The sequence below is a fragment of the Squalius cephalus genome (genome assembly GCF_949319135.1).
Source record: "Squalius cephalus genome assembly, chromosome: 17".
NCBI classification, from domain to species: domain Eukaryota; kingdom Metazoa; phylum Chordata; class Actinopteri; order Cypriniformes; family Leuciscidae; genus Squalius; species Squalius cephalus.
In genome coordinates, this window is record NC_137138.1 from 32,239,509 (window position 1) to 32,267,172 (window position 27,664).

The window sequence follows — 27,664 nt, forward strand, 5'->3', positions numbered from 1 at the left end:
TTTGCATAACTGATTTAAATACCTGCTTTTCTCATGCTTTTGCGTCAATAAAAAAAAAAAAAAATTGTTGCCGTATAAATCGTCCTTGGCTGTTTTACAAAGTGCAGAGTTTCTGTGAATGTACAAAGCACGTAATAAGAGGAAAGTGCTGTTCAATTTGTTATTGGATTCCTTTTAAGGCATTAAGCCATAACATTCTAACAACGCATTGTTTGCTTACATGTTTGGCACCAACATGCTGAGGGTTATAACAATGATTTAGAACGGTGGCTTAAACACATTATAAAAAGCCCTTCAGAATTCATGTAGCAAAGATTAATTTATGTTGCCCTGAAAACGTTAGACACTACAAACAAGGCTATGGCATTGAGGTTTTATTGTTTTTGAGATTAAAACATAAAATCAATACTTATTCCCTGCCACAATTAATTCATTTACTATGAATGACTTTGTATGGTTATACATTCACGTATTTGACAAGGACAGGATAGGTAGTGCCTATGTGCTTCTGGTTGTAGTGGTGACAGACTATCTCCACCTCATATACGTCAAAGGAGACTTTCACTCGCTCGTTTGGGGACGTGAGAAAACACAGCGTGTACAGGGCAAACTCAAACTCTGGGCTCACACCAACAAAGATGCTTCCTTTGGGTTTAATTCCATTCTTCCAACTGAACTGGAGAGCCAACATGTGTTTGTTCTCATCCGGCTGGGAATGTGAAAATTAGAAGAAAAAGAAATGAGGATTATGCATTAAAAAGAGATTAATGTGATTAGACAGACAGATAGAGAGTGTAATTGATTAACTGGTTGATTACAAGTTTTCTGCAAAAGATTTTCCTCAACAGATTTCAGCTAGTTAGTATAATATAATTGTATAATTGTATACTAATTTTAATTAAAGGTGCTGTAATTGATGTTAACCCAAGTACTTCAGAACACTAAGCTCTACGAGACTAAGTGCCCCTCATTCTACAACCCAGCCACTTTTAAGTAACCATTATTTTTTTACCTTTAATTTTCCCTTGGGATTTTCCTATGGTGTTTTATAATGGATTCAATTTAAAATAAAGCCTGTTGTAAACATAACTTGACAATACTTTGACGTTTTGTTCTACAAAGTCAATTACACACCCATACCGGAAACACGAATTTTGAAGCTGTTATGTTCATTTTTGAAAAAGTACGTTTTTAATAAACAACTAGATAAGACAGTTTGGGGTGTGAGTGTGTGCAGTGTAGGTTGTTGAACAAAATGTCCAAAATAACGTTGTTATGTTTACCACAGGCTTTACTCATAAATTGAAATACCCCAATATAAAACCGCATAGGAAAATCTCAAAGGAACCAGCAGCGAATTAGTCTTCCGGGTTCTGACGTCATACCTGCACCACTTATTGTTATTGTATTATTATATTATTATTATAACACCAAACCTCACTGGTGCTTGCGTGATGACACCATGACGCCAAGTGATGTGACACGCAACAACCAATGAGGTTTGATGCTTTTTGCCATGTCGCCATATTGGATTTGGTAATGAGTACCAAATTAGCTTGTTCAGATACACTTAAAAAAATTATAGAATCAATAAGTTGACAACATATGTAAGTCATTACATATCATTGCTTAACTCATCAAAATAAGTTGAACAATTTACAATTCTTTTTTTTTTTTTTAAAGTTATTCAAGATTCAACTAATTTTTAAGTCAGTTTAATATAATTTAAGTTGAAATGACTTTTCTTCTTCTTTTTTTTTTACAGTTTATGGTTGATTAGTGTTGGAGAAAAAGTCTGCAGAAACGTGGATCTCGAGGACCAGGCTCGAGAACTTTTAGAAACCATTGATTATTACTGTATGGACTTAATTGAATCTTTTTTGTTGCGCAAAAGAAAGAAAATCATATGATTTTGGAACGACGTGGAGGTGAGTAAATAATGGCAGATTTTTATTTTATTTTGGGTATTCCTTTAAAACTAAGTTATTACAACAGAACTATTTTTTTTATTAATTTATTAAAACATGCAAATATTTAAATAAATTTTATAACGTATCTGTTATTACTAAGAACAAACTAAATGAATCTAAGTGGTATTTGTACATTCCAGTGATGTTACAAACATACCTGTGGTGATTTGGCACTCCCACTATATCCTTTGTAGTCGATGTGTCCTAGTTTCTCCTGTAAGTACAACTGAATCCAGTTATGGAAACCAATGACGGTATGGCCTCCTCTCGTCTCTCCTACAAAGACATGTTCAAAACCAGAAGAGTCCGGTCTTGTGTGGAGAGAGAAACAATCAAAACCTAACTTTTAAAAATGACTTTATGTTACATAAATGAATATCAAGTTACCTGTCTGTGTGAACAGGGACCAAATTCATCACACAATCTTAAGAATAAAAGTTGTCTTAAAGTTTTGATGTATCAGAAATAGCTAAATATATTTTCCTCCGAGCTGTGACGTACATCCGAGTGAAACGGATTATTGAAGAAGAAATAAATTCTATCCATCGGTTGTTGATTGGATGGAGGCAGATCTTAATGCAAGCTTGCAGTCGATTGAAAGACATTTTTTTGCAGGGTTTATGGAGACTAAATGATTGGAGAAGTTCAGAATAAGTCACTAGAGGGAAGTCTTTCATTTCACCTGAAGATTGAGTTATGACATTGTGATTAAAAATAATGGTGTGAGAATTTTTTTTTTTACTTGTTCTTAAAGGGATACTCCCCCCAAAAATGAAAATGAACATGATGGCAACAAATACAAACCCAGTGAAGAAAAATACTAATATTTAAAAATTTTCACCTTAAACCATCACTTCCAGTCAGCTGTTATACGCGCATTCAAGTGTTCAAGGTTGACATATATCAGCATGTTGTGAAGGGTGATGCAAGCACATTGTGAAGCTCATGCGAGAAATGACGGTCCTCTGTGCTTCTGCACTATTTCTTGCACGAGCTTCACAGTGTGCTTATGTCACGCACCACGTAGCGCTTCACGATGCTCTCATGTATGACAGCTGGCCAGAAGTGATGGTATCACTGTATGGTTCTCTCACACACACACTTATCATCCACTGGGGTCATATACGTTATTGTCGTGTTCTTTTTGCATGGTTTTTGAAGCATCAACGTTTGGGCACCCATTCACTTGCATTATACGACTCAAGACTCAAAGAGATGGATTATTTTTCTAAAAATCTTAATTTGTGTTTTACTCAAGAAAGAACGTCATATACATCTGGCATAGTAAGTAAAAAGTACGTAAATGATGTGAGAATTTATATTTTCGGGTGAAGTATCCCTTTAAGACAAATATTTTTGTGAATCTGGCCCCAGATAATCTCCTGCAAACTGTTTTGAATCCTCTATACTTACTTACTGGATCCTCTCCTGGCATACAGCTCAAACCAAATGTTATATAGCTGCTTCTTGAAGTCTGTGTTGTTCTCCGGAGAGAGATGCTTCTCCACGAGATATTTGTGGGCAATCTAATGTTAGCAAATACACAATTGCTGCAAATTAATATTCAGTACACTATGTTAGGGAAATTGTACGGTATAATAAACTCATTTCTCTTTTTAGTTTTACCTCTCTGCATGGTACTTCACAAGAATTAAAACAAACATCTCAAACTGTTATTTTGAAAAACAGAATACAGCTGAATTATTTCTCATCACAAGTAATGAATAACTTCCGTGACCCATTTATTACCTTCATAGTGGGAGTCTTTATGATTGAATCCAGGAACTTGTGATTTTCTAGTTCTTCCTCTGGTGTGACAATCTCTGGTTCACCAGTAGCACTTTCATAGTTGTCCAGAAGTGAGATGAAAGCTAAAATGGCACAAATATCATTATGAAGACAAAATATTTCAGCTTCATCTCTTAATTAGTACCTATACTTGTTTAGATCAATATTATTTCCAATCATGTCATGACAAGTAGAATGTCATTATTCCATTGATGACTGCATATAGTATATTTGATTTAATTCAATAAGTTGCTCTTTTTGTTTGTCAAGTTTGTTTTTACTTTTTACAGAAAAAAAAAATAACCATCAAACATGATGATAAAGTCTTCTTACATTTCTTTTGTTACTGATTCTTGAAGGTATACTATGGAATTCTGGGCTCACAATTAACATCCGGCTTAAGTCCCGTACGGAGGGAGGTTTTTATTTTAATTTATGTTTTACATCAGTTCTGTGTGGATAAATCTGATGGTTTGAGATACAGGCCTACCTATGTTTGTCTGTAATTGCTATATATTCTGAAACATTCCACAATTTCAATGGTTCGCTGCTATAGAGGGAAATCTTAGTTAACCCATAAACCAGTATCTGTATTAGGGCTGGGCAACTGGGCCTCAAGATCCACTTTCCTGCTGAGTTTAGCTCCAACTATAATCAAACTCACCTATAGCTTTCTTTGGCTGCTTCCGAAATCGCATACTCTCCCGAGTAGATACTTATTTTGAACATGTAATTACTTCACGACCGGTCATTATCATGTGATCTACCAGCGGCAGGTGCGTCACTTCACTGTCATTCATAAATCCTCTCCCATGGCCTCATGGGATAGTAAAGTGTCCATTGTATGCACACTTCAAAATCTCACTGGAAGTAGTACATCATCCGGGTACTTTTTGCCTACTTATTTATGAGTACTGAGAATTCGGACATACTTATTTTGTCACATACTGTTTTTCGCCTACAATCTGTCCGTCATTTTGACAGATTACACTGAGTGTGATGTATTGTAACTTGTAACTGTAATTCTCACCCCTGTCCACTTGGTGGTAAGTGTGCTCTTGCTGACTAAGTGTGCTCTTGCTGACTATCAAGTTAATGGTCAACGGATTGCTTTTCTGAGTTACGCGACATTGTTTACAAGCTGTTTTATTGACGTCTTTCTGCAGTTGAAACGCTGATTGAGTGATTACATGAGAGACATGATACGGATTTCGGTAAAATTGGACTGTATTTTTCAACATATTTTTTGATGTTCATTCATGTTTATTTCATTCTGTAACGTAGTAAAGAGGAAGGAATTGATCACGTTCACTCATGCTCTGCTTCTCTTGAACTCAGGCACTGATCTCTCGCGCCACATTAAAGAGCGCCAAAACGGTATTTATTGTTTGAATTTTGTGATAAAATAGACAGAATTTGAAATCTGAGACTTTGTTTCATATCAAAAGTAACAAAGCACAAAGCTTATTGCGATTTACTGGACAAACATTCATGATATAACCTGAAAAGTGATAAATAAATAAATAAATGCATAATCTAGCCTGTCATATACGTTTGTGAATGCAGATTAAATTGTGAACAAAAACATCATCATCATCTTCTTCCGCTTATCCGGGGCCGGGTCGCGGGGGCAGCAGTCGAAGCAAACCCAGACTTCTTCCCTCTCCCTAGTCACTTCCTCCAGCTCTTCCGGGGGAATACCGAGGCGTTCCCAGGCCAGCCGGGAGACATAATCCCCCCAGGGGTCTCCTCCCGTTGGGACGTGCCCGAAACACCTCCCCGGGAAGGCGTCCAGGAGGCATCCGGAGCAGATGCCCGAGCCACCTCAGCTGGCCCCTCTAGATGTGGAGGAGCAGCGGCTCTACTCTGAGCTCCTCCCGAGTGACCGAGCTTCTCACCCTATCTCTAAGGGAGCACCCAGCCACCCTGCGGAGAAAGCTCATTTCGGCCGCCTGTATCAGGGATCTTGTCCTTTCGGTCATGACCCACAGCTCTTCCTCCAGCTCTTGACCCACAGCTGACCCACAGTCATGACCCACAGCTCATGACCATAGGTGAGAGTAGGAACGTAGATCGACCGGTAAATCGAGAGCTTCGCCTTGCAGCTCAGCTCTTTCTTCACCACGACAGACCGGTACATCGACCGCATTACTGCAGAAGCTGCACCGATCCGTCTGTCGATTTCCCGTTCCATCCTTCCCTCACTCGTTAACAAGACCCCAAGATACTTGAACTCCTCCACCTGGGGCAGGAACTCTCCACCAACCTGAAGCGAACAAGCCGCCCTTTTCCGACTGAGAACCATGGCCTCGGACTTGGAGGTGCTGATTCTCATCTCAGCCGCTTCACACTCGGTTGCAAACCGTCCCAGTCCACGTTGAAGGTCCTGGTCTGATGAGGCCAACATGACAACATCATCCGTAAAAAGCAAAGACGAAATCGTGTGGTCCCCAAAATCGGACACCCTCCGGCCCCTGGCTGCACCTAGAAATTCTGTCCATAAAATTATGAACAAAACCGGTGACAAAGGGCAGCCCTGCCGGAGTCCAACATGCACCGGGAACAAGTCTGACTTACTGCCGGCAATGCGAACCAAGCTCCTGCTCCAGTGGTACAGGGACCGGACAGCCCTTAGCAGAGGGCCCCGGACCCCATACTCCCAGAGCACCCTCCACAGGACACCGCGAGGGACACAGACGAAGGCCTTCTCCAAATCCACAAAGCACATGTGGATTGGTTGGGCAAACTCCCATGAACCCTCTAGCACCCTGGAGAGGGTATAGAGCTGGTCCAGTGTTCCACGACCGGGACGAAAACCCCACTTTACTTTCCAAATCCGGGGTTCGACTTGAACAAAAACAGAGCCTATTAAATGGCTTATTATTAAAATGTGAAAATTTAAATGACGGGTAATAATAGATTAAGACAGAATTTTTCACGACCATGTCCGTCAAAATGACGGACAATGCGGAAGTCTACCGCGACCTCTGCCTACTGTATGCGATTTCGGATGCAGCCTTGGTAATCCTGAAGACCTTGATTAGCTTGTTCAGGTGTGTTTGATAAGGGCTCTGCTGGAAAGAGAATCTCGAGGGCTAGAGTTGCACACCCCTGTTCTATGTGGTTTTTACCTGATCTCGGATGCAGTTTAAAAATTTTGAGATTTTTTAATTACACATTTGTATAATAAAAAAGTAAGAGTAATAGTTAGTTGTCCTTTATTGACCTCATTAGCCAAGTCCTCCATAAAACACACAAATCAAGCCCTATAATTAATAAAATAAGGCACTTAATGTTTAATGACCAGCATTAGAACAATTTGAGTGCTTCGTAACAGTGAATCATTTTGCAAAGCAGTTCATTTGAGCCGGAAAGCTCAGTTTCTACCATCTTCTTTCATATTGGTTGAGTGGCTCATCAGTTGCACAAAGTTAAACATCTCAATTTTCTCAAAGACACCCTAGAGACACACACACACACCAGACGTCACTGTCTCAAGATCTCATTTAAAAATGAATAGGATGAGTTTATTATGTCACCTAGAATTGTGGCATGTGTGGATGGAGCAAAAACACGATTTTAAACCCAGAATTTATATGTACGGGTTTTGTTTTCTCAAAAGTTTAAAAGTAAAGTCTTCCACGGTGTATCTTTTGATGTTGAAATTCTCAATACGAATTCAACACACTTAATACAAAACTAACCTGACTTCTCCACCACGGACAATTCAGACAACCCCAGGTTGTCAGTATAATATATTACAATACTACTGTGCCTCGGGGAAATTCCTGTCCCAAATAATACAACATAATCCAATACTTCAAGGTAATTCCCCTCTTAAAGTATTGTGACAACATCCCCTCAAGAAGCCATTATCACTACCTCAAACCCCACATGAGCACCAGGTCTTCAGCATCTATACCTGGGGTTCCTCAAATCTTGAGTTTAGCTCCAACCCTGATCAAACACACCTGAGCAAGCTAATCAAGGTATTCAGGATCACTAGGAAGTCACAGTAGTGGAGCGGCTAAGTGATATAATCGTTCAGTTTATGATACAAGCGTGAAAATTGGCATGAGCAGTCTCCATGGGTCACTTGACAAGAAAATTGTCCGAGCCACTTGAAATTTCAAGATTTTTCATTTTTCAAGATGGCCGACACCTTAGTGGAGCAGTTAAGTGATATAGTGGTTTATTTGGTGATACAAGCATGAAAATTGGCATGAGCAGTCTCTGATGGTCACTAGACAATAAGCCACCCACAGCTACTTGAAATTTCAAGATGGCGGCCATTTTTCAAGATGGCCACCACCTTAGTGGAGCAATTAGGTTCATGGCAATTTTCATGCTTGTATCACCAACTAAATGATTTCTTAAGCCTAATTGCTCCACTAAGGTGGTGGCCATCTTGAAAAATGGCCGCCATCTTGAAATTTCAAGTAGCTGTAGGTGGCTTATTGTCAAGTGACCCACAGAGACTGCTCATGCCAATTTTTATGCTTGTATCACCAAATAAACCACTATATCACTTAACTGCTCCACTAAGGTGTCGGCCATCTTGAAAAATTGCCGCCATCTTGAAATTTCAAGTGGCTCGGACAATTTTCTTGTCAAGTGACCCATGGAGACTGCTCATGCCAATTTTCACGCTTGTATCATAAACTGAACGATTCTGCCAAACATAAGCACTTAGCCGCTCCACTACAGGTAGGGGAGTTTGATCAGGGTTTGAGCTAAACTCTGCGGGGCAGTGGCCCTTCAGGACCGGATTTGAGAAATCCTGATCTATACTCTATATCACTGCCCTTCTCAGGTCCACGCTGGTCCAACACAGGATCATTAATACTAACTTTGAGTATTACCTCACAGAGAGAGCGTGTCTATAGTCTTCCAACACCATCACTGTCCCTGCTGTGGACATCAGTGCATAGATTCTTTAGTACTTCTATTCTTCAGCAGCGCAGCATATACCAGACAAGACTTCCACTGCTCTTTGCAAGAATAATAATTTATTCATGGCCGGGAGCTCACAACCAAGAGACGCTCCCTGAACAGAAAGATACAATGTGCATTTATATCTTGTAGTTGAGTAAAAATCAATGTTACTCAAGCAGGGCCTTAACCACCATAGACAGAGATTAAAAATGGGCAAATTGTAAAAGTTAAAATTTTAGTCTGGTCTACCTCAGCGGCTTAACAGCACACTGGTCAATGTCAAAATGATTGAGATGGCCAATCAAATCAAAGAAGGCGAAACTTACTGTTCACAGAAGCAGAGTGTGAATTCCAGAGTGAAGCGTCAGTTTAACGTTGAAAGAGAATAAGGTAAGATGTAAATAGCTAAACATTTAATACAGGTCAACTGTTTCATGATAGAAATGTTAAACGACAAGACAGCAACACCTTACAGACAGTAAGTCTTGTTCTCAAGTCTTCTTCACTGTGATTGTGTCACGGTACGTGTAACCACACTCACAAAGACAAAAATAAATGTTGGGAAAAATGACTTTAATAATAATTATCTTGAAAACAGGAATAATACACACGCTAACATAAACGAGAACCGACAAACACTTAGGGAGAACTGAGGACTTACAAGCAGGAACTAAACAAAGAAGCTGATGAGGTAATTAACAGAACACAGGTGGAGCCAAATTAACTAATCAGAACATAGGAAAACTGGGTCACAGAGAACAAAACAGATTAGACATGTGAAAGATTGCTTATACTGACCTGGTGATTGATATTTAATGATCTATTTTAATGAAGCTAATCATATGACAGTGAGTTCTACCATGTTAAGCACTTCTTAGGTAGGTCTAGATTCTTTGATCATGTGATGGCACATGGTCTTTGATCTGAGCATCATTAGTCTGCACATTCCCTGTAGAAACTTTTTTGCCCCCTCTGAGGCCATTACATGAAACATTTCTATCACACTTTAAAATGAACAAAATCATACATGTTAGCTGATATCCTACCCAAGAAAGTCTCCTTTTTGAAAATGTTTTCGTCAACAAAAGTGAACAAAGGCAACCCTGCTCCATCATTGCAATCGTCAATACCTGCCAGATCTCCCGCTTTGCCCTGTGAGATAAAGAAAGGTTTGAGGAACTTCCAAAAGTATTTTCAAATTATTATTATCAATATTATTATTATATCTGAAGACGGGAATGCTTCAATTGCTGGTTAGTGTGTAAATTTCAGAATAGAACCTTAACCAGAATATTGTTATGTTAACATGATCATTAAGTACAACTACATTATAATAAAGATTAATTATTAATGCAATCAATTAGTTGTGATTAAATCATAAAATTACTATATATCATTAACAATCCTAGTAAGCATCCAGGTTAATGTTTTGCAGCCATGTCCAAAAGTGTCGCTGTGAATGGTTTTCTAAACACAGCACCAAAGAACAATGCTCATCTCAGTTTGTATGTGTTAAATAGGAGCTCTCTGACCTTATGACCTTATGTCAACAAACATAAAATAGAAAGTGCATGTCACTTTTTAGTGTCAATTGGAAAGGATGCAACAGAAAGTAGATGTCAAATATTATTCAGAATTATTATTTATATTATTATTATAATTTCTATTTCTAGAGAACTTGTAAACTTCACACAGACAAGATTTCAGAATTACCTGTAGAGATATGCGGTAATCTATCCCAGGTCTCAGCCGATTGATGTCATTGTCCCAGATCTCCTGAATCATAGCTGAAAGTTCTCGATCACCTTCAATCATTTTTTTTTCTTTTTGAATTCCTAAGGATTCACTACAGGTGTTAAAATATACTTCATTGCTTTAAATTCATTACTTAAAATTTCATTTAAAAAAGGGTTATATTTTAATATAAAAATAACCTAAAAAATTGGTAAGTGACCAATTGTTTAAGTGACTCTAAATGTATTTAGTGAAACATTTGTTGTAGTTGCTTTGTTTTTTTTCAGAGTGTAATTATTATTATGGTATGTAAAAGACACTATGTTCTGAACAGACACCTGAAAACAATACAATATATAAAAAATATATGTATCCACTGACCTGGTTCCTCTCACCGATGTGGGTTAGTGGTAGATTTGGATTGTCTTCTTAAAAACAGTGAGGGCAGGTATGCCACAACAGCTTAGCGCAATGGTGTTCCCGCACATGGACTGGTTGGGTAAGATGCAGCAAGCTTCCCACACTGTGACAGAGGGCCCATTCTAAAGGGTTAGCCAGTGTCAGCAACTCTAGCCAAAGGGATTAGAGCAGCTTTTGAATGTCCCTCAACAGTGAGGGCAAGTGCTTTGCATTTGTTTTCGTGAGGTATTGACCCTTTACCTGACATTGTGGACCTTCTTCTAAAGCCTGACTCAATTCCCAAAACACTCAGACTGGGCAGACATTTACTTCCCTTCATTTCATATGAAAGCAACAAAATCTCCAAATTTACTCTCCAATAATTGACAATTTGAATACCTTACAGGGTTAATATTTAGATTTTGGGTTATATTATAACATACTGTTTCAACTTCACAATTCCACAAAGTTAGAGTCATTTTTATTTTAATTTATTATTCTTTACCCCATTTTATATATTTTGGTCATGTTTATTACTTAGAAAAAGTTTTTGGGAGAAATTAATGGGAGAACAGTGGACAACAGGATCAGGAAACTGCTTGATCATTCAAACTCAAAATCTTGAAGAAAAGGTTGTCAAGACAAGCCATGTAGAGCATTACACAGATTGTTTAAAGCAACTTTACAGTGATAACAGAAAAATGATTCAACGAAGCAAACAGAGTTAATTTCTGCTGTACAGGAGCTCTAAAAGAAAATAGTGTCCTGTTCAGCTGAAGTTGATTCATTTCTGTTGTAAAGATCATCAATTATTAAATCGGTTTATTTAATCTATAAAGCAGTTCTACAGAAAACAGAGATGTCATCGTCCAGCTCAGTTCAGTTCTTATACAAAAGCGTCAGTGCAGTCAGATCAATAATATTGTTGAATATTAAGTGTCCTCAACTAAGCAAGAATGAGGCGACAGTTGCAAGGAACCCAAACTCCATCAGGTGACAGAACGGAGAAAAAAAAATCTTGGGAGAAACCAGGCTCAGTCGGGGGGGCCAGTTCTTCTCTGGCCAATGAACGAACATGGTGTGATTATGATTCAGGCTGCATCAAAAGTCAGAAATCAGATTTTAGATTGGTAACATTAAAATATTTCATCCAGTTCCTTTTTCTTGAAGATCGGATTCATCATGCCGGTATGGAGCCAAAGCTAGCCATAGAGTCTGCGAGGAAGACCGGTCTTGTTATTGTGGTCTTTTGTGAGGATCAGTGCCGATGGCTGACGTGACGAGGCATTCACAGGGGTTTGTCTAGTTGACAATTTCTGCTGACATTCAGGGCTACGATGTGGTTGTGTCTAGGTGCAGGTCCACCTGCGATCTGGATACGGACCAGATATGGCTGACTACGGTAACCTCGGGATAAATAGAAAGACTAATATTAGATTAGATGCCATTCTTCTTACGATGTAATGAGTACATCGGGTGTCATGGAATGTGTTCCCAGTTGCAGCCTAACAATCCTTTAACGGATGTGAATTATAGAAATGTGATCTGTTATGTGTATGCCAGGTTAAAGAGAGGTGTTTTCAGTCTAGATTTAAACTGACAGTGTGCTTCCCAAACAAGGCTAGGAAGACCCGGTCTCATTCACGAAGCATGCGAACGGACACATTTTTGCCTGAAATCTGCGCGTTTTCCCGAACAAATCATGATTCACCAAAAACTTTAATTCTAAAATTTGAGGCCTCATAATCATGCTAAGTTTTTATTTAATCAACATGACTATAATTATTATGTTTATATAAAATTATAAAATAAAAATAATAATACAATGTAATTTCATCTTAAATACATTTCATCATATACAGTACAGTGAAAGATTAAGAAAATCTGTGTTATAGCGAGGTTAACTTACATCACACTGATATAAACATTTTGAGTACTCCTGCTCTGAGAGCAGCGCATAGTACACTTGTCACACGGGGTCAGAAGAAGATGAATACGGATTATAAAAATATCAACAAGGTTTATTAAACTAGAAGGCAGCAGGAAGAACTTAAATACACAGTGATAATGAGAAGATAACGAACAGGTGTGATTAGATGAGTGTCCATGACAACTGATGACTGGCAGGAAACTAAGACAAAGAAACACATGTGATAGATGAAAACAAAACTGAAAATAAGTGTTTCATTAAACCGTGGCAGATGTTGAGTGACGACTGACCAAGGGGGAGCCGGTGGGATGAGGGAACCCGGTGGAGCCGCAAGGCCGAGGGTGTCTGGTGGAGCCGAAGGAGCCAAGGCAGAGCTGACAGGTTGACGGGCCGGGATGGAGCGAAGTGATTAGAGGCTGGATACGGAGCTGCAGGATCCTCTTGCTCAGGCGCTACTGGTGGTTGCTCGACGTCACAGCAGGGCATTCAAAGAGATGGCGAAGGGCTGCAAACCTCAAGCAGAGGCGGGGCTGGAGGACTGGCTGAGCTCTGCGGTGACAGTGGCAAATGGAGACTTGACGAGATCAGTGATGGTAATTCCAGTTCCCAACAGGTCAATGAAACAGTCTCAGAAACGGCGATGTCTAGAAACGGCGATGATGATTCAGATTAATCAAAGTCTAAACAGTTCTTAGTGCGGTCTAGAAACAGTGATGAAGAATCCAAGCAAACTGATAAATCATTGTCCAAACAGTTCACAGTGCTGTCTAGAAACCGCGATGAAGAACACAAAACGGGGTGGGATGGGGTGGGAGTCGATACCTCTGCACTGAAGTCCATCAGCCAGTCCTCAGTATCTATTTCCACCAGTATACCCACAGCCACAGGTGTCGGGGGCTCTCACCCCTGGTCAGACTCCCTGTGGGGCTTCTCTTCTGGGGCGAGGGTCAGCGCTGTCCTCTTCTCCTCTGTCTCACTCGTCGCAGCAGGCGGTATCTCTCCGTCTGCAGGGGGCTTACACGTTTATCCGTGGTCAAAGGTGTTAAAACAGGCTCTGGGTCCAGGTGTGTTCTAGACACTCTTTAGACACCGGATGATGGCGTCCCTCCAGTTGAGTCCAGAGGTGTCTGGGAGGTCTACATGGTGGTGATAATTAGCCCCGATCCAGAACAATGACTTCAGGGTATCGTCATCGAAGGGGCTGGTGATGGCAATATGGCAAAAGTTCTCAGTATAACTAAAACAATCTAGGCTCTCCTGAGCCAAAACTGCAAATCGCACTACATAATCCATTCTTGGTCGGTAATTCTGTCACACGGGGTTTTAAGAAGATGAAGACTGACGACAGGATTATAAATATCAACAAGGTTTATTAAACTTGAAGGTAGTGATGTGACGTTCGGCACCGAAGCTTCGAAGCTTGTATCAAAAAAACAAAACATCACACATTGAAGCAGTGTATCGGAGCTTGATTCGTTTTGCCATAACCACGTGATCTGTGATGTCCGAAGCTTCGTTTCCACACACAGTCACGTGACTGCTTCGTATTCAGATTCAAAAATAGCGCGAACCCCTTGAGCAGGTTTCGAGTGTCATGCCCTTCGGTAGTAGTAAAAAATAGACTTAGCCCTCACACTGTTGAACAAGTCCTGTTCCTTAATAAAAAAACTTAAATTTATTAAATTACCCACAAAATAAAATGTCAGCTCCCCAGTTCACAAGTACTTTCACTACCCAGTTCACAAGCACTTCACCATTCCACACAATTTTCTTTTATTTTGATTATATATGCCTACATGAGCCTTGCCTATGAACTTGTAGAATTAGGACTGAGGCTAAAGTTTAAGTGAATAAGGCTGCATTTGTAGATCAAAGCAGATTCATAAGAATTGTTAGTCCCATTTATTGACTAACAATAAGTGAATTAGTCCCATTTATTTGTATTCTTTTCATAAATTAATTCATACAGTGATTTGTTCATACATTGTATAAGAACTACATCAACACTAACACATGAATTATGAGGATTAATTGTATTGCTTTGTGGTTAACAGAGCACAAAGTGATTTATTAAATGTTAAAAAAAAAAAGGTCTTCTGGGACAGGAAGGCAGCTTTCCACCTTTTGACCACAAGATGTCGTTAGTGTGCAACGTGTTTAAAAGCTTCGAGTAATGAACCATTTTACAATACAGTCGAGGTGTAAAGCCCCAGTGCTTCACAAAGCTTCATTTCATCATCACTAGAAGGCAGCAGGCGTAACAGTGTGCACTAACACAAATAATACCCAAAAACTGAAGAGTGAACAGGGAGGAACTTAAATGCACCGTGATAATGAGATGATAACGAACAGGTGTGATGATTAGATGAGTGTCCATGACAACTGATGACTGGCGGGAAACTGTGATATATGAAAACAAACTAAAAGTCCATGAAAACAAAACTATCTGAACAACTTTTACAACACTAACACAGTGATATGAACCTATTAAGTACTCCTGCCCTGAGAGCAGCATTAGGTTGGGAGATGTATCATTTTGGCTGATGAAATGTTGCAGACATTTGAACAAGTTCTCCTGTCACACATATCGGATATTTATATATCGGATATTTAGACGATGATTATTAGGCCATCTTACCTTGCAATAACTGCATTCTCCCAAGATAGTCAATAACAGTCAATAACATATCTGTCTGAAGTATTCCCTCCACATTAACATTTAAGGTGTGTGACTGTTCAAGTCTCTGTTTAGATCAGTGTGCTCAATAACGTGCCTTTGACCTTCATTATATATATATTTTGATTATGTTGTGCACTATGTTGTAAATAAACTACAAACAAACAAAAAAGCCATTCTTTTAATCTCCTCACATTCCTTCTTTTGTTTCCCTCAGTCCCATTCACCTTGATAGGCCCATTAGGGGAGCGTCTTTGTCTTCCCATATGTGAAACACATCAATATTCATGGCCATTGTCACTCCCTCGCATACAAACTTCCCATGGTGCTGGTCAAGATGTAAACAGACGTGTTCAGGAGTTGAGACCACTATCAGGGCCGCTGGTTGGTAAGAATAGGCCCCTATACTTTCTTCTGTTCTTCGTGTACATAGGCCCTCTGGTCACGTGCTGGTTCCTCGTTCTCACACTTGTCCTCCTCAGTAGTTGGGGAGCACACGTCTCAGGATCTCGTTCAGGACATGACCTAGAATGCTTTCGTGTAGATGAATAGTATATATTGCACTTTTGTGATTGGTTTCAAGGTTTTACAATGCAAGAAAATCTGCGATGGTTTTATGTTATGATGTGTTAGAGAAAAAAACGAAAACACACAAGAGGTGATGAAAACGTTTATTTTGTACAATGGTTACAAACTGTTTGATATTGCCTGTTATGGCATGTTAAATCCCTTATATGTCCTGTTAACATTTTGTTCTCTGTATATATGAAATGAGGACAGTTCTTTTTCTAAAGGGGGGGGGGGGGGGGGGGATTTATTTTTGTATGATTATTTTGCGTTTATGTAATTTGGGTAATTTGGTTACTGTTCACGGGTGATGTAACTGACGCTATAATAAGGATGGGGAATTGATGCGTGGACACGTGTAGTGTCTGCAGAAGCATGAGCAGTAGAGAGTGTGTTAACAAGAGCGACGTGTGTGAAGCTAACTGTAATGCATGGTGTTCCTAACCGCATGAGCTCTGACAAATAAAAGTCAATAAAGCTTCATACAGTATCTCCACGTATTATCTGGAACCCATCTACGAGAGACTGTAGCTTCCACTCTTACACAACCGCATCCATGTCATTCTGCAGGAAATAATAAACGGTACATTTCTGATATCTCTGGGAAAAATATCAGGAGCAAAGTGATTCGATTTTCTGATATGAATGTAGATGGCACACAAACAGCAAACCGATTCTGCGCTGATAATAGTGTTCATATTCTCACAAGAGAATTTTCAAGATACTCATATGACACCTAATTTTAATGAGTATAAACTAATCAAAAATTAAACATGCCCACGTGTATAATGCAAAACTATCAAGATGCATATATCCAAAATATACAAAACCATACAGTCTGCTGGTTTGTTCAGCTGGAAGGTTAATGCAATAGGGTTAGAAACCAAACAGTATATATTTCTCCAACTGTAAATGATGTGTTACTGTATGTAACCAGAAATGTTTGCTTATCTGTCCTTTTTGCTGCCAAACAGTTGCACCTGTTCAGTGATTTGGAAGAAAAACTAAATATTCATTTTTAATGCAGCAGTGAAAAACAAAATCATCTAAACATCTGATTATGCCGCAACACTTTGGCAGTTCTGAGATTTTAGTACACAGTGTTTTTAGTTGCATTGGTTTTGGTGTTTTTTTATTTATTTATATATTGGTTGCACTTTATTTTACAGTATTACCTAAGAAAGTACTGGGTAACAGAAGGTAACTACATGGGTTAAGGTTAGGTTCAGGGTTAGTACCTAGTTATTACCCAGTTTTTGTAATACTATTACCTCTATTTGTCGTGATAACACTTGAGCAGCGGTGCCCAACACCAAACATATTTATGTACTCAGAAGCATAGTTATCTACCTGGGGTAAGATTTCTGAAGTTAATGGTTTATTAAAATAGAAAGTGGGTTGTGCTTGCATATGTTACATTTTATTAATGATGCTGTAATTTATTTGTTTCCCATGTATGCATGATAATGTTATAAAGATACTATTTAATACATGCATGCATGTCATTTGCTAACTGCAACAAATAACACACACAGTAACGTATCAATCTACAGATTATCTACTAAATTCAATGAAGTAAGTTTTGTTTTTTTGTTAACTGAAATGTCATCCTATGTTTAAGCCCAATTTATTCATTTATAATATAAATTAATACATGAAAAAAAAAAAAAGCATGTAGACATTTTGCAGTTTGTCTGACAACATTCTGTTATACGTGTTTGGAAAAGACAGTGCTAGTAAAGGAAAAACTTAGTTCTATTAATTTTGTTAAAACAAAATAATAATAATAATAATAATGGGGGAAGAGAATATGACTATAGTAGACTACAGAATACTCACCCCATCAACTGAAAGATGAGCTGGACTAACTTTGGGTTAATATTTATTTTGTGGGTATATACCACACCTATCCAAGGACGGATAGGAGGCTCATACTGATACCCAAAAGGATGCAAAAAATTGAAACCAGTAATTTTACATATAACAATATCATTGTGCATTTATAAATGACAGACATCTAGAAGTGGCCATAAATGATGTAAATGTAGCTGGACTGTTGAAGTTAAGCTTTCCTGACCCTTTTTTTTTTTTTTTTTGTCTTTTATCAGTTGATGATAATAAAAGACTTTTGCTAATTTTGGCCTAAATGGTGCATGCATTATACAGTATTCATTATTTACAACATTTGTACAGGTGACCAAACGTTTAACCAGCCGTGACCACACATGAAAAACTCTTTTCAAACAATTCAATTTTTACATTTGATCTGTAGAATGCACAAATAATAAAATGCTAGGACATATTTGTTCATATTTGATAGATTGCTTTTACCTCATATAGGCCTGACAGCCATGCATTTGGAAAAAGTTTCTCTAAATCTCTTTAGTGCTTTCTCTCTAGGGGCCTGAAAGAACATGTAGGCATGCAGTACTCATATGTTCTGCCTTTTGCCCAAACAATTCTGGATGAATAATCTTACAGATGCAGGTTTCCGCTCTCTGCCCCCTTCTGCTTGTGTGTGTGTGTGTTTTTTGTTTTTTTTGTTTTTTTTTGCTACAACTTTTGCTTTCTGCACAAGATATACTTTCTAGAAAAAAGATGTAAACATAGACAAACCAACAATTCACATATTACATGAGTGCACAAAAATCGTAAACTTTAAAACAAAATAATAAATAAATAAATAAATAAATAAATAGTAAAAATTGCACATAACATAGACTGGAAAAACAACAACAACAACACAATGCAACTTAATGTTTTCAGTGGGTTCCCGTTTCCAAGAAAGGGTCTTGCTGGAATCTGTAACATAAAGTAAGGCCAGCCTTTATATATAGGCCTATATATGTATTGTTTAAAGATAGAGATAGGAAAACCAGTAAACTACATTGAATAGACCAAATGCAGTAGGAAAGAAAATGCGGGCGTAAGAGTCTATCTTAGCGACACGGATGTGCAAACGGCCGTGCCGCCAGGCTCCTGAGCGACAGTCCTCAAAGCAGCAGAAGAAGCTGGTGCAGTCCTTCCCGTCCAGACACTCGTAACCGTATTCCTCATCCCGCTCCTGCATGTGGGTGGCGTTGTTCATCTGGATGGCAGTGGCTGAGCGCGGGCGGATGTCCACGGTGGGGGCCTGCTTTTTGAAGAAAACACAATCAGCAAGGCTCACATCAAACACACGGGACATCTCCACAGGCTGTTAGGGTCTGCGTTTAAAGGTCTGTCAATACGGGCTTTGCCCCTTATTTTGCGGGTGGAATGTACTAAATGATATGTATCTGCAATATTTGGCTGTAAAAAGAATTTACTACTTGAATGAATACTAAATTAATATTATGGCTGTTCAATGTACATTTTAATAATGTTGTTCAATGATTATATTACACTAGAGTGGTTCCCAAACTTTTTAGAGGGGTGTATCCCCTGAGGCATTTAACATCCTTCAGCGTACCCTGTCTTGTCCACTCTCGTTGCCTTTTCCATTAAAGGGATAGTTCGGCCAAAAATGATATTTAACCCATGATTTACTCACCCTCAAGCCGTTCGAGATGCATATGTCAATCATTTTTCAGACAAACACATTTTCAGTTATTTTAGAAAATGTCTTAGATCTTTCAGTGGTTATAATGTGAAGCTATGGGGTCCACCTCCACAAAAGTAATCCATCCGGCTCCAGGGGGATAAACGAAGGCCTTCTGAGGGTAATCCGTGCGGTTTTGTCATAAAAATATACATATTTAAAACTTTATAAATGAAAATATCTTGCTTCCGGCAACGGTCGACGCGCGTTCACGGGAGATGGATGCCGGTGTATGACGTAGGACGTAGCGTAGGAAGCGTCGTGATGTAGAACGAAGTATAGCTAAATCAAACGCTACGTCCTACGTCATACGCCGGCATCCATCTGCCGAGAACGCGCTTCGACCATTGCCGGAAGCCAGTTATTTTCTTTTATAAAGTTTTAAATATGTATATTTTACGACAAAACCGCACAGATTACCCTCAGAAGGCATTCGTTTATCCCCCTGGAGCCAGATGGATTACTTTTGTGAAGGATGCATGCACATTTTGGGACTTGAAGGAGGTGGACCCCATAGCTTCACATTATAACCACTGAAAGATCTAAGACATTTTCTAAAATAACTGAAAATGTGTTCGTCTGAAAAATGATTGACATATGCATCTCGAACGGCTTGAGGGTGAGTAAATCATGGGTTAAATATCATGTTTGGCTGAACTATCCCTTTAAGGGACAATATTTGCCTTTTTTTCTTTACCTAAAGGCAAAGTTTTTCTAACCCTATCTAATGTGTCATGTCAAATTCTGAATGTTTCATTAATTTAATTATTAATATAATAAATAAAGCAATACGTTTAAGTAAATCAATCGTTTCAATCAAATTAAATTGGTATCAAAGCCATCCAATTTTCCGTCATTTATGGGACAATGCTTCCCCGCCATTGACGGACACTTCCAGCTTTCCGTGTTTTCCGTGTTTTCACTGTTATACGGTAGGGGGCGCTATTACGAATCTTCTGAAAGATTACTGAATCTCCAGATCAAAACACATGCAAAGAAGACGCAGAAACAAGCGATATCATATGTAATCATATGCATAATGTAAAATAACACGATCACTAACATTAAACAGCATATAAATCAAAACTGCCTAATGTTACTGAATGAAATGTCGACTCAGCTGGCAACTTTTTTCCAAAACGCTGGCGGGGGGAGAGTTAAATATTAAACTAAAACCACCAGTAGGTGGCGGCAAGTCACTGTCTTTCAGTAACAAAGCAAATGGCTGTATTTAAGAATGAGTCATTAGCTACGTTTCCATCCAAAGTTGCAAATTTAACTTGTGCGCAAAATTGGAATATCGCATAAAACAATTGCAAATAAAGCACCGTTTTATTATTTGTTACGGATTTATTTGGTCAATTTGTTTCCATCGTAGTTTATGCGCATGTTTTCTTGTCAGATGAAAAATTCAACCACATCCATTTTTTATATGCATTTTTATAATTTATGTGCATCTTGGGTTTTCCATCCAGACGTTTTTGATGCAATATCCCAAAATGCGCATAGAAATGGGTGGATGGAAACAAAACTATTAAATCACTGACTCTCCCAATTTGTTCAAAACCGCATTCATTCACTAACGAAACACCGCTGTGTTGAAGACACGCAACAGTTCTGCTGTGGCTTTCATTAGAACTATTGTTTTATAGAAAGATATAACAAACAATATTGAAAATACGGTTATGTCACTTAACATTACCTTTTTGTTTGTTGAACTGTTGTATAAAATCAGTCACATTTGCGCATAATCGTGTGGTTATTCAGAAAAAAAATTGCATTATTGCTTGTATACTATGTGATCAACATTAAAAACAAGAACTCACACAAGGTATGTTTCTGTATCAAAGAGAGTTTGAGTCTTGAATCGATGCACTCTCTGTTTCTATATTTGTTCTAAAATCACACTTTTTTCTCTTGAGAACGGCAGTAATATAGAGCGATTTTTTAAGGCAGCATCCTCTGCATGCAATCTATCATACCTGTATTCATATTGCTTGTGTGGATGCACTCAGTTTTGACCGCAAAAGATGAGGTAATTTGATTGGACGGCCTTTTACGGCACTACCATTTTCCCGTTTACACTAGATGCAGCATTTTGCCTGTTAGAAATACATGCTTGGTTTTAATGTTATTTTAAGGTGGTGTAGAATTAAATGAATGGCAAAACTCAGCATTTTGTTCGCGTACCCCTGTTTGGGAACCACTGCACTAGTATATGTGTTCTGCAAAAATAATAAAACATAAGTGCATCATTTATTTGGCAAAAACGTCATCAGAAACGATGCAGGATAAAAAGATAAATGTTACTACAGCAAAGACTAGACATGGCTTTTTCAAACAGGGCACTGTGTGTCAAAATGCGGAAGAACAGCTAAATAATTAATTATTAATATCCATTCAATCTTGTATCTTGGCCAGCAACAGTACTGAAATATATGTTTAAATATACACTTGAAGTACACAAATGTTACAAGACCTGATTGTCAATATTTCCCAACAAAGCCAAGAGAAACAGGCTCATTGGGACATATCCACATCTCTGGACTCACAATCATTTTGCCCAGCATTGGAAGGATGCTTCAAATCCCTTTGAAAAACGAAGCACAACCAGCTGTTCATGCTGGCTTCTCCGAGAGTACATTGTGTAGCTTTTAGGACAGAGCCACCTGAGGCTGTGTTAAAACGGGGTCATGTGAATCGCTTCTCAAAGGGTTTCACCGAAGCGTGTGGAAAGCAACGAGCACAAAGAGTCTGCCAAGCGAATAGAAACAAATACAGTGGAATTGGCAGCTTTAACCGGATGAAATACGACAACCTAGTAAAGATGAAGTGCATGTCTGCCTGTCCTGGTGTGTGTGTGTGTGTGTGTGAGAGAGAGAGATTACTTCAAAGTGCTTTTCTTTTAACTGTGGTTCTCAACTGGTTGGCTATGACACAAAAATAGGTTGTAAGTCTGATAGGGTCCCAAGAAAAAAAAAAAAAAAAAAAAAAAAAAAAAGCCTAACAATACACAATCAGAATTTAGCTCCACCCCTAAACAAAAACATACCTACCTGAAGTAATCCTGAAGACTTTAAGATTTTTTTAGGTGTGTTTGATTAGAATTGGAGCTACACTCTTTGCCCACCCTGCTGTTAAGCAAAGGTTGCGCGGAAAGCCCTTATATGGAGATGATTTGGGTGTGTTTTATGCAAATTACTAACCTTGGGTTTGTGGTCAGTCATTTAGAATAGCCTACTACAAATTCATTAACAATAGAATAAGGTTAATATCAAATTCTTGTGTGTATGCACTAGGGGTTGCTCAGACTAGTCGACTAGTCAACGTGTCGATTTTGATTCTCTGCCATGAAACTTCAAGCTTGACGTCGTTTGACGTTGACTAGTCGCTGATCATGTTATTTTGACACCAACAACATGGACGCCTTGCAGAAGACATCCAGACTGTTCTGACTTAATGCACTATATCTTTTCTAACAGATCAGAGTTAAGATTTTCATATAAATTACGATCAAATCTGACTGACTGTACAAAAACACTGACTGTAATACTAATGCTGTCCTATAGAGGGGGCCACAGGATAATAGATCTTTAAAGTCCACTCTAACGCTCAGTTACCATTAGTTAAAATGACAAATAAAAGCACACTCTGGGAGCGCTTCACTAGTTTGTTTATGCCATCTGAATACTTGATATTGAAATCAAACCCCTAAAAGTTGACTTCCAATTTTTTTTATTTCGTTCAACCCCTAGTATGCACACGTTGTGAATCTGGTGAATTTTTTTGGAAGAATTGTCCTGTGTGAAAAAAGACCCAGTGTTTGTTGTCCACTGTAAAATCTAGGTCCTGAAGAAAAACTAGTTGAGAACCACTGGTTTAGTCTGGTTACACATTGATATCATTTAATTTTCTCCAAATTCTGGCAAACTTTCTTCTAATACTAGGTGGAAGTTACAAATATCAGTCTGTGCCCCATGCACATTGACTTTTAAAAGCTCACTATGGCTAAATCTGCCAAAGCCATCAAGCTTATGCTCTTTAATTGGGATTAAGATAATCAGCGTGGTTGTCTATTTCAAGCTGTTAAGGCTCTGCTGACTATTTCTGTCAGGTTTAAAGCCTCATATACAAGCACACAGAGAGGGAGGAAGGCGGCCTATTTTTAATTAAATGAAAGATGCAAATATTTCAGACACTGCTGTTCTATTGAAGTAAAATAAGAGTCCCACTGCCTTTCACAGCACAGGAGGTTCAGTACTAAACTTACTAGATGTTAGTACAGTGAATCTAAATACCTGACACAAGAGCAGTGTGGTTGCGCAGAATGCAGAAACATGCATGATTAGTGAAGTTTACATGAGCAATATACCTTTGAGGTAAAGAGCCGCAGGAGCTTTTGTCCACACAGGAAACAAACAACAACAAAAATTAGAAATTGAAAAGAAGAAAACAAACACGAACAAACCAACAACAACAACAACAACATAAAAATAGACATACAATATAATATAAAGAAGGCTCTGAAATATAAATAGACACAGAGGAGGGAAGGGGTGCAAGGCAGTATATCTTAACATCTTCACTGCATGTTGTTAAAATACAGAATAAAAATGCTCGTTTTTAAGGAGAACACATCTGCAAAGTGCAAGGATTCATTTAAAACACTATTAAAGATACAATTAAATACAGCATATTTGACATGGTTTTGAACATGGCTCATCCGATTAGATTTTACAGCTGGGAAACAGACATTTCTTATAAACGTAAAGTACAAATCAGCAAACATTAATCAGCAAACAGCAAAAGAAGAACATAATCGTCTGAGGAGGAGACTGATACTCTTCCACTCCGCGTAGATCAAAACACTTCTTCAGCAAAACTTCTTGTCTTTTTATTTGATGAGTTTTTCTTCAGAGTGTGCCTTTGACTGGTAACCAATCTGTCGAATGTGGTTTGAAAATCCGCCTACCATTTTAAACCCCAAAAATCAAATAAGACATTTCTGGCACCCCTTTAATCATCTGAAAGTGGAACGACCCCATTTACTGAGATCAGCACTGCTCAAGCTAGAGAAATGAGCACCATGCTGAGATGAAAATCTAAGACTGCTCTTCAAACCTGCTGTCGAGATGATTCGGATCAAGGACTTCACTGCTCAGTGACACTGTGAGCAGGGCCGGATTAACAATTTCCTGTGCCCTGGGCAACAAGACTCAAGGCCCCCCGTAGTTAGGGGGGTTCGGGGGCATGCTCCCCCGAGAAAATTTGGATTTCTCTGACCTACATATGTGCAATTTAGGACTTTTGAAGGCCAAAAAATTATAAGAAATAGGCTAGCTTTAAAACCTTGTCATTAGATTATTTGTCAATACCTGCTCTCTCCTCATCTTCATATTTCTTATTCTCTCAGTATTCTTATCCTGGCCTATTTCTACCTCTCCTAAAGCTGAACTTTGACTGATAGTCTTTTCATTTTCGTCTGTGTCAGAGCCTATAGGCTCAACTGATATTTATACGTTTTATGAATCATTTTCTTGAGACATGTTAATTTACTCAAGGCTACCAGGAAAGTGTAGCCTATCAGTATTGCCATTAGGAACCTTCTGCAAGCTTTGGGATTTGAAAACGTCTGTTTTTAAATGTTAAAAGTAATTTTAAATAATACAAATTATAGACTACGTTTAACGCAGTTGGTGGCAGACGTTCCCTTAAGCATCGTGCGCTGTGGAAACGCGTCAAAGCATTCTCAGGTATAATTATGCAGCATTAATGCATGAATGATTTTAAACGAATATTTCATCATGTCGATATACAATGGTCACATAATGTTAAAACTAATCTTGCTATTGATATCTTTGTTAGACTACCGACCCTATAGAACAAATGTCCGGCTAATATCGAACCTGAAACGAACTTTACCGCGCTCAACCAGCGGGAGTGCATTTCACGAATTAGTAATCGCTGGCGTTCAGCGGGGAGGGAGGAAAGTCTGCGTGAATCCGCGTAGATGCAGTTTATGCAGTGAAGACTGTAAAGAGTTTGATAACTTTATTAAATTTCTGTGTATTTCCTACCTGTCAGGGCCCCCTAGATGTCATGGGCCCCTGGGCAAGTGCCCAGTTGCCCTAATGGTTAATCCGGCCCTGACTGTGAGAGATGTGGTCCACGCTGGCAAACTGACCACATCTGGAGCAAGTTTCTAGCGTGCACACTATAGCTATGTTCCAAAACCTAGTGAGCTTTCTCATTGTGTATCACCTGCATGTCGGGACCTTATTAGTGACTGATTTGAAATGCTCATCATGGACAGCAACTAATGATCACTTAGGTGCATCACAAATAGCTTTCGTCACACAAAAGTACACAAGAGACTCATCTAGCACTCAAAGGTGATTCCTACAGAGTTAACAATAAAGCCTTAACAAGTCGAGAAGCTAACAACACAAAACTGTAATAAGAAAGATCACATACATAGATTACAATACATACAGACTACAATATTACATGCCGATTACAATACATAGCACACATAACAGTCTTTTTGTAACCAGCCGGGACTAGGTTTTCAATTTGATCAATTCTCAGCAAACTACAGAATATACTCTTCCAGTCAAAGGTTTGGACACAATTACTTTATTATTTCTATTTTCGACATTTGAGTCCTCAAGAATATACCCGTCCACTATCAGGCCAAACCGTTCGAGTTGCTTAACCGTTCCATTCCATGCCGATCCGGTCCAGCCGGTTAGTTTATATAATGCACCTTGATACTAGGCCTATATAAGAATTTATTTGAATTGTAAAAAATGTTGGTAACACTTTACAATAAGGTTCATTAGTTAACAACCTCAGTTAACATGAACTAAGAATGAACAATACTTCTTTAGCATTTATTAATCTTAGTTAATATTCATTTCAACATTTACTAATACATTATTAAAATCAAAGGTTGTATTTGTTAACATTAGTTAATGCACTGTGAACTAAAATGAACTAACAATGAACAGCTGTATTTTTATTAACTAACATTAACGAAGATTAAGTAATCCTGTAACAAATGTTTTGCTCATTGTTAGTTCATGTTAGTTAATACATTAATTAACATTAACTAACGAACGTTATTGTAAAGTGTTATCAAAATGTTGTACTAACAACCAAAAATATGAATTAATGTCAATGGTAATTCTGATGTAATGGGTTATACAGAGACTGTTTTACAATCCACTGCATTACAAGATTTGTAAGTCCAAATTGTATAGTCCTAGAGATGTAAATTATGCATAATGTAAATAAAAGCAAACCAAAAACCGTGCTGAGAATTTCGGTCAGAGAACACTTTGTCATTGTGCAGTGGAAATATAACTATAACCTTAGCGTTCTTAGACCTGTTTGACCCAACAGTGGAAAAGAGACTTATGATTCCAGCTCTTTACAATCAATATTCCCAACCAAATAAAGGCATATAATGGGATTCTATTTAAACAATTCTGAATTTGAATTCACATGCCTGCTGGATACTTTCTGGCTGAACTGTAAAACTAGTTATAAGCATTTAAGTACCTTAACCTTACACAGTCTAGGCAGCGCACTAATTTGTGGAAGAGTGCTATTATTTGGAGAACTCAATCCTTGACCCTAAAATACTAACAATTGCAGTTATCAAATAGGTTGATCAAAAATACTTACAACACTGGTAGTAAATACACTTTATAATATTGTTGTATTGTAGGTGATAATGTGAATTGCTTTAGGAAGTGTACTCACAGGATTTTTCTTCTTCTTGTCTTTTTTTGCGCTGGGCTTGCGGTTGCTCACAAAGTAGTGGAGCATTCCGTACTCAATTAGAGCGGCGAAAACAAAGATGAAGCACACAGATACGAAGAGGTCCATAGCTGTGACGTACGACACTTTGGGTAAGGACTTCCGAGCAATGGTACTCAAAGTGGTCATGGTAAGCACAGTTGTGATTCCTGGGGAACAAAGTAAATAACACTGAAATAAGAGCATGGACATTTCAACATTTGTTGCATATGGATTACTGAGGTTACATCTGTGGTATTTATCTTTCACACGGCTAGTCC

The 27,664-nt window shown here is 38.4% G+C and overlaps 2 protein-coding genes across 4 annotated transcripts in view; both read right to left on the reverse strand.

Annotated features, from left to right (window-relative positions):
- Positions 1 to 360: 360 nt before the first annotated feature.
- endou2 (endonuclease, polyU-specific 2) lies at positions 361 to 10,886 on the reverse strand. Its single transcript, XM_079847048.1, has 7 exons — positions 10,809 to 10,886; positions 10,407 to 10,528; positions 9,740 to 9,845; positions 3,720 to 3,841; positions 3,384 to 3,496; positions 2,128 to 2,281; positions 361 to 709 (listed from the first exon to the last, which is right to left on the reverse strand). The coding sequence occupies exons 2-7, from the start codon at positions 10,506 to 10,508 to the stop codon at positions 458 to 460; spliced, it is 849 nt and encodes a 282-aa protein (XP_079703174.1). The 5' UTR covers positions 10,509 to 10,528; positions 10,809 to 10,886; the 3' UTR covers positions 361 to 457.
- A 5,344-nt stretch (positions 10,887 to 16,230) lies between these two features.
- The window catches only part of gabrg2 (gamma-aminobutyric acid type A receptor subunit gamma2), a 118,360-nt gene continuing 106,926 nt past the window's right edge, over positions 16,231 to 27,664 (reverse strand). Inside the window, exons 8-10 of one of the 3 annotated variants that reach the window (XM_079847025.1) lie at positions 27,348 to 27,553; positions 23,953 to 23,976; positions 16,231 to 19,133 (exon numbers count right to left, since the gene is read on the reverse strand). In XM_079847025.1, coding sequence (XP_079703151.1) covers positions 18,855 to 19,133; positions 23,953 to 23,976; positions 27,348 to 27,553 — 509 coding nt within the window. In that variant the 3' untranslated portion in view covers positions 16,231 to 18,854. Of the gene's footprint in view, positions 19,137 to 23,952; positions 23,977 to 27,347; positions 27,554 to 27,664 lie in introns of all 3 variants that reach the window. The other 2 variants (XM_079847024.1, XM_079847026.1) reach the window with 2 other exon arrangements.

Bases quoted from the DNA above. Each gene is read 5' to 3' on its own strand.
- endou2 (XM_079847048.1), bottom strand. From the start codon at position 10,508: ATGATTGAAGGTGATCGAGAACTTTCAGCTATGATTCAGGAGATCTGG. The intron at 9,846-10,406 runs GTAATTCTGAAA...TTTATCTCACAG, and splicing joins ATTACCGCATATCTCTACAG to GGCAAAGCGGGAGATCTGGC. The intron at 3,842-9,739 runs GTAGGATATCAG...GTGCCATTTTAG, and splicing joins CAAAAAGGAGACTTTCTTGG to CTTTCATCTCACTTCTGGAC.